Here is a 7,214-nt window from a genome sequence, read left to right on the forward strand (position 1 = left end):
CCCTAGGACAGGCCTGGAGAGCAGGGGGCGGCCTCTCCCAGCAGCTGCTCCAAGGACACAGGCCCTCCTGGGGTGGAGAGCCACGCTGGCTGTGAACTCACACCAAACAGAAAATCCACTGCTGAGAGCCGATCTTGTCGCAGGAAGATCGATTGTGCACAGGACCAGAAGGGGCTTTTCCAATCCATCGGAGGAGGGGCTGGATCATAAACACCATTTCCCCTTTCTCTGACCAGGGCTTTCTGTGCAGCTGAGATCAGAGGCAACGCTCTCTGTTCTGGGTGAGGAAATGAAAAATGAGGAACTTTTCCCAACAGCCCATCCCTGGGGATGGGCCAATGCAATGCTCTCAGTGGGAATGGGGCTCCCTACAAGCTGGGCAAACACCCCTTGGACTTGGGGTGGGGCTGAGGCCAGCCTTGTGAATAATGTTAGCCAGGAGCTTGCCAAAAAACCCTTACCAGCTGGAGGACCAAGGCAGCCCCAGGGACCCCTCCCAGCAGCCCTAACCCCTGGGCATCCACCCCTGGCCCCCTCCTCAGAGTGTCACTGGGGGCCTCGCATTCCCAGAGACACCCTTGGCCATGGGCTCAGACTCTGATGCCTGAGAATGCTCTGAGGGGGAAGCCACCAGCCAGGCCCCCAGAGAGGGGAGGGGAGGGGACTCCAGGAGGGGCAGGGACAAAGTGCAGGACAGCAGTGCCCGTCCTTCCTCTTCTCGAAGCTTCATGAGCTCAGATGTAGGAAGCCCATGGGAGGCTCGCCAGGACCCACGGGGGCTTTCACAGCAGGGCAGGCCACCAGGAGAAGGGCTGGGCCCCTGGGAGTTAATACTCAAGAGCCCCACCAAGTCCAAACAAAACTGGCAGGGCCTCTGGCCTCAGGAACCTGGCAGGGCCAGAGCGAATCCTGGAGCAACGCAGGGGCAGCCATGCCCACTCTGTCAGCAGGCCGGACGCCGGGGGTTTTCCTTGGTTTGGGGTGTCAATGCGCGAGCTCGTTGGGCCATATGGACCTGGACAGCCCTTGGCTGGATGCAGGACGGGCTGGGCCGGTTCCACGCAGGCGTCGGGCTGTGAAGGCCCCCGGCGTCTGTGAGCCTGGCTTTCAGCAGCCGCTCCGAGACCCCGCCTCGCCTGAGTGGCTTGGCACGCCCCGGACCTCATAAACCCAGCAGCTCTCCCCAAACGCTATTCTTGGCAGGCCCTGGACGCAGCTCCCAGGGCGGGCAAGGGACGAAGCTTGAATTGCAGCCACGCGGGCGGCTGGGCGGGCGAGGGGACAGGGTGGGTTCCCCCGCTACCCGGGCCACCCCATTAAAATTGCAGAGGCAGCTGCCTTTTGTATCTGCGTTCTCATGAGCAGCACTATCCTCCTCTCCCCACAAGACGCATCTCGAGTCTGCATAGCCTGGAGGCGGGTGCCCAGGCCCCGTGACGCCCTGCACAGCCACGGGTGCGTGTGCCGGGGAGACCCAGCCCGGGGGCGAGGCTGCCCCTCGCTTGCTGTTGCTCCCCACAACCGTTTCTCCCTAGAAATGCTTTCCGCCAACCAGACAACCCTGTCCGGTTCCCGCAGGGCGGCTTTCTTCCAGCTCCCAGCCTGGCTCTGTGCCAGCGCCCAAAAAATGCCGCCAGCCACCCAGAAACCAACCCTGGGATTCGCCTAGAGGAAACCACAGCCCAGAATCTGGCCCATCTGGACCCATTTTGCCTACTGAGGAGGCCCCCTGGGAAGGAAGACGCATCGCCAGCTTCCCAGAGGCTTCTGAGATCTGTCATGTTCAAATTCAGACGCATCGCCCGAGGGGAGGGTGGTCTGTCTGCCCCCTGGGATGGGGAGCCGTCTCCACCCTCAGTGGGGTTCTGGGTGGGCTGGGGGTTGACAGCCCGCTTCTTCTGAGGGGGCTTGGAGTCGAGCCCTCACACAGCCCCACTCCCGCCTTGGCTGAGCCCTCAAAGTGAGACCCCATGGCACCGGAGCCCCACAGCCCCCCTTACAGAAAGCAACACACAAATTGCAGCCAACGTAGATAAAAAGCGTTTTTTTTTAATTTTATCAAATCGATCTGTACAAAAGTTAGCATTGCTTGGTCAGAAAGTAGCGAAACACAGCAGGTAAGTGACAGCGAAAGTCCAAACTCGACACCAAAAAATAGATGGCATAAAAATGGGTTTGCTGTAAGTTCCCTGCCCCCACCCCCAGAAAGAGATAGGCCAAAAAAAAAAATTTTTTTTTCTAGAAAAAGGTAGGAAAAAGTAGAAAAAGTAAAAAGAAGCAACTTCTCAGATGTCTTTAAATTGACAAAGTCTTAAAGGCACAAGTTTCCATGAAGTAGGCGGTTATCTTTGCTCAGCACACAGCAGAAGCAGTGCAGGTAAGTCAGGAGTTACTCATCTAAAGCTAAGAATCTACAATCGCTTAGTGGAGAAGGTTTCAGTTTCACAGCTTGGAGGTGGCGCCCGGTTCCTAAAGCCGAGATTAACGTGTGGTGCAGCCACCACATCCCAGGAAGTTCCCATCTCTACCACTTGGCACAGCCGTGGGCAGGGGGGAAACTCAGCGATGCCCCTGCCCTCTACACCTCGACTTCATCCCTGGTGCCGGGGCGCCCAACCTGATCAGAGACTACAGGCAGATGCTTTCTCCTCCCTCAGGGGCCCAGCACCTCTCAGGGCCCTCCGCGGCACTCCCAAAACGCCCATAGCAAAGGCCCCAACCCATCTGCTGTCCTCACCCTGCCTCGGTTCCCCGGCTTCCGTTCTGTCTTAAATTCTACTCTCTGCACAAATTACTTCACTAATTAAAGATAAAATAATACACAACATAAATACATTTTAACAGCTTTCGAAACCAATCAAACACACGTAAGCTTCAAAAATTAAAATTAAAAAAATAAAATAAAAGGAGAGAAGTATTAATCACAGCCAAACCTTGCTTGGGAGAACCCTAGCTACAAGGAGCCCCTCGGGTCTGACGGGCTGGCCCCAAGAGGTGCTCCTGCAGACACGTCCCCACCAGGCTGCAGGGGCTGTCCCACCACAAGGACGTCATCGGTGATCCTGGGTGTTCTCAGTGCCAGGGCCAGCGGGGACCTCGGAATGCAAGCGGCCGGAGACCCCATGCCCCTTCCCTCCTTTAGTCCTTTGGGCTGTGGCTGCCGCTTTGCATCCACCGAGACACAGAACAAGGTGCGTGTCTGCGCGGAAGAGGGACCCAATGGCCGTCCTTCGTGTCGGAGTCACTAGTCCCCGAAAAGAGAGAGAAGGAAAGGAGGGCTGTGTCCTTTGACGGGAGTCTGGAATCTGGAGCAAAGTGGCACCGGCTACAGAGCGCGCCTCCCCTCCCCTCCCCTCGCTCCTTCCTGAAGGCCTCGGAGGCCCTGCCTGTCTTTGCCAAGATAAAGGCTCTCCTCCACAGACACGGGCCCCTCCACACAGCCAGGGCGCCCTCAGGGTCTGGTCAGGGTGGTGTACACGGGCTGGTCCCAGTTACTGGGGGGGCTGTGGGCGGGTGGCACGGAGAGGCCGCTGAGCAGGGGTGAGGCATAGGGCCGGCGGGACGAGTGGAAGTAGGGGTGTTGGTAGAGGCTGGCCGGGTAGCCAGGGTACGGGCTGTAGTAGCTGGGGGCCTGCAGGTCGGTGTAGTCGCACTGTGAGCTGGTGAAGGAGCTGGCGGCCGCGGCAGGGGCGGTCGTGCTGACGCTGGCCTGGGCACTGTAGGAGCCGTAGTCAGCGCGGCCCGGAGAGCCGTGCGACTGGTCACTGTAGTGGCTGGGGCTCAGCTGCTCCGTCTTGATGTGTGGCCGCGGGGGGCCTGCCTCGGTGGGTGATGACGAGGCCGATGGGGCTCCCTTATGGGCCCACATGGGGGACGCCCCAATGCTGGAGTGCGAGTAGGAGGCACCCCCATAGGAGCCGGCGGTGGTGGGCTGGTCTGTGGGCAGGGCTGAGTGGCCGTTGAGAGGCAGGTACTGGTCAAACTCGTGGACGTCGAAGGTGTCCATGTTGCCGATGACCTCACTGCTCAGCTCCGAGATGTCCACGTTGCTGAAGTCGATGTTCTGGCGCCCGCTGTCCACCAGGCGGCGGCCTTCCAGCTTCAGCTCCTGCTTGCCCCCGTGGTGCAGGTCTGTCTTGGGAGTGGTGGGCGGGGTGGGCGGCCCATGGGTCTGCCCTGGGGACAGAGCACATTTCAGGGATGAATGCCCCTTCTGTGGGGGGCGGGGTGGGGCTGGCAGAGCTGGCCAGGCTGGTGAGGCACACATGGGAGGAAAACCAGCCCGCTAACCGCCACAGGTAGGAATCAACGGCTTTTTGTTCCTGTACGTTTCCCAGAAATTCCAGCAAAGCCAGAGCCAGACCTCACGCCTCAGCAGAAGAAATTCCGTGAAGCACTGTTCTGGGGGAAGACCTGGGGCCACGAAGTCCCCACGGTGAAGACCACGGTGGGGGAAGGAGACCCCAGCCCTGTGTACACGACAACAGCGCAACCCGCACAAAACCTGTTGTCCCCGAGGCTCACAGCTTTAGCCAACTTCACCGAGACTGCTCGGGTGGCCAGGACTCCACCCAGGTCAGCCTGATTCTGAGCTGGGCACTGAGCACCATGCGGGCAGCACGAGTGAGTCCTGGGTCAGAACCAGCAAAAAGGCAGAGCAGGCAGAAAGGCCTCGGGTGGGACCCGAAAGCATCTGGGTCACAGGGCTCCTGGAGGCAAACCAGGACCCTCGGTGCTCAGAGGGCGCTACACAGGCCCCCCACCTGCATCAGAAATGGCTGCCACCGGGGGCTATGGGGGCTTTTTGGGTGCCCGAGGAAGGCTTGGTTCTCTCGGGGGTGACTGCCCCTAGCCCCCTCGCTCATCTCAGCCACGGCCAGAACCCCCACTTCTCACGCTAGGGACTTTCCGAAGCTGGCGGCCCCGGGAGCCCACCTGTGTGGTCGCCGTGGTGGTGCGCGTCGCCGAGGCCCGTGTCGGTCTTGTACACGGCACCCCCAGGGTGGTGGCCCAACTCGGCACCCGAGTCCGAGTCGCTCTGGCCTGTCTTCACGCTCTTCCTCCGGCGCGGCTGGTACTTGTAATCCGGGTGGTCCTTCTTGTGCTGGACCCGCAGCCGCTCGGCCTCCTCCACGAAGGGGCGCTTCTCGCTCTCACTCAGCAAGCTGCAGGGCAGAGGCAGAAGCAGGACGGCGGGGGTGCCAGGTGAGGCGCGGGGAGAGGACCAGGACGACCCCCACCAGGGAGGTCTGTATGCATCTTTATGCTGTGGTGGCCGCCAGGCAGACACTCTCCCTCGCTGAGGACAGGCAAGCTCAAGCTGGCCAGCTGTTTGGTGAGGTCTGTGCTCACTGGGGTCAAAGGAACGAACTAGAACAAGACCCAGACCTTTCCGTCTCCATCTTCCCCCTCTTAGCTCCCCCATCGCTGAGCTGTCTGTCCCCCAACTTCCGGGCTTTCTAAGGCAGGCAGGGGAGGAGGGCAGGACCCAGCTGAGAACACACTGTGGACAAAGCGAGGCTCCCCAGACCCCTGGAAACACTGGCGAAACCCAGTGGTCCTCACTGAGGCTCAGAACACACGCCGGCCCCTCAGACCCTTCCCGAAGCTCACCTCTAACTGCCTGGGGGACGGGGCATGGGGGCACAGAGCCACAGGCGCCAGGGTGCACAATGCCCAAACCGGACAGAGGCAGGAGCACAGAGAACATTCATGCAGACTCTGAGCACCCACTCACGAGGCAAGGAACAAGACATGGGGAACCAGCGCCCCGAACCCAAAGCCATCCATTTTACACCCAAGTAGAGAGCACTTGGTGGAGGTGCGCTGTCCTTAGCAACAGCTCTGCCACTGCTGCTGTCCTACTTTCTGCAAAACCAAGCAGTTTCACCATGCCCAAGTGGGCACAATGCAGGTCGCTGCTGGACACCCCTTCACCCCCACTCCTTCCTTGCTGAGGAGTACAGAGGCAGCAGGGGACAGGGAGAAGCAGTGGGGTAGGTGCCAGCCGGGCGGACATGCACACCCTCCATCTGCCTTCTGGACTCCCTCTGACAGTAGTTGGGGAGAGGAAGGGGAGCCCTTTCCCAAGAGGGGGCACCTCCAGAGATCAGCACAGTGCCTGACGCTGTGTCCTGCTTCCAGATAGAAGCCACCTTTCCTACAGTGGGAGAGACAGGCCACCAGGAGCTGGGGACAGTCACAGCTGGGGTCCCCAACTAGGCATGCCAGCCACTGCCTTCAGCAGGCTGTTCCCGGACTCTGTGAATGTGCTAGACAGCTGCACACTCGTCCCGCTGCCCTCTACCGGCCCGGACCGCTTGAGTACCCCGTGCCTGGTCCCGGCTGGCCAGAGGGAGTTTTTCCACGAGGACTTACCCTGGGAACAGCCACTGGGAGCAGGGCCGAGACCGGGCGCGGTGCCAGCTCCCCGAGCCCCCGCGCACCCCAGGACCCGCTCACAGCCCGAGGGGCCGGGGCCACCGTCCCCGCGCCCGGCCTGGGGACGAGCACTCACCGCCACAGCTTGCCCAGCGTCTTGCTGAGCTCGGCGTTGTGCAGGTGCGGGTACTGGTCGGCCAGCTTGCGGCGCGCCGCCTGCGCCCACACCATGAAGGCGTTCATGGGCCGCTTCACGTGCGGCTTGGCCTTGAGCGCGCCGCCGCCGCCGCCGCGCACTGGCATGGGCACCAGGCTCCAGTCGTAGCCCTTGAGCACCTGCGACACGGCGTCGCGGATGCAGGCTGGGAAGCGCTCGTCCGCCGCCTCGGCCGCCTCGCCCCGGCCGCCGCCCCCCGCGCCCGCCGCGCGGCCCAGGCCCTCGGAGCCGGCGGGCGACGGCGGCGCGTCCGAGTCCGAGTCCTCCACGTGCGACATGGAGCTGGCGGTGCCAGACGGGCTGCAGGGCGGCTGGGCGCGGGCCTCGCTCATGTCCAGCATCGGGCCCGCGCTCGGAGGGGCGCGCACCGGGGACGCGCACCGGGTCCGAGGCCCGGCTGCGCTGCGGCCGCTCTGGGACCCGAGGTCGCCGCGCAGTGGCCCGACCTACGTCCCCACCACCGCCGCCCAACCCCTCACTCCTGGGGCTGCCGCTGCCGCCGCCACCGCCGCCGCCGAGACTCAGTCCCCGCGGAGGGACCCGCAACAAGTTTCTTTAAGCGGAGGCCGCGAGACTCCGCCCCCCGCCCGGCTCCCCATTGGCCGGCGTGTGCCCC

At 62.3% G+C, this 7,214-nt stretch overlaps 1 protein-coding gene across 2 annotated transcripts; it reads right to left on the reverse strand.

The window, feature by feature from the left end:
* Positions 1 to 3,334: 3,334 nt before the first annotated feature.
* On the reverse strand, positions 3,335 to 7,071 carry SOX8 (SRY-box transcription factor 8). Of its 2 annotated transcripts, XM_058570425.1 has the most exons (3): positions 6,518 to 7,071; positions 4,936 to 5,165; positions 3,335 to 4,176 (listed from the first exon to the last, which is right to left on the reverse strand). In XM_058570425.1, the coding sequence occupies exons 1-3, from the start codon at positions 6,937 to 6,939 to the stop codon at positions 3,452 to 3,454; spliced, it is 1,377 nt and encodes a 458-aa protein (XP_058426408.1). In that variant the 5' UTR covers positions 6,940 to 7,071; the 3' UTR covers positions 3,335 to 3,451. The 2 variants fall into 2 exon arrangements, with proteins under 2 accessions (XP_058426408.1, XP_058426407.1); XM_058570424.1 differs by lacking the exon at positions 6,518 to 7,071 and having other exon boundaries at positions 4,936 to 6,509.
* Positions 7,072 to 7,214: the final 143 nt, after the last annotated feature.

The sequence above is a fragment of the Diceros bicornis genome, chromosome 26 (assembly GCF_020826845.1).
Source record: "Diceros bicornis minor isolate mBicDic1 chromosome 26, mDicBic1.mat.cur, whole genome shotgun sequence".
Classification (NCBI taxonomy): domain Eukaryota; kingdom Metazoa; phylum Chordata; class Mammalia; order Perissodactyla; family Rhinocerotidae; genus Diceros; species Diceros bicornis.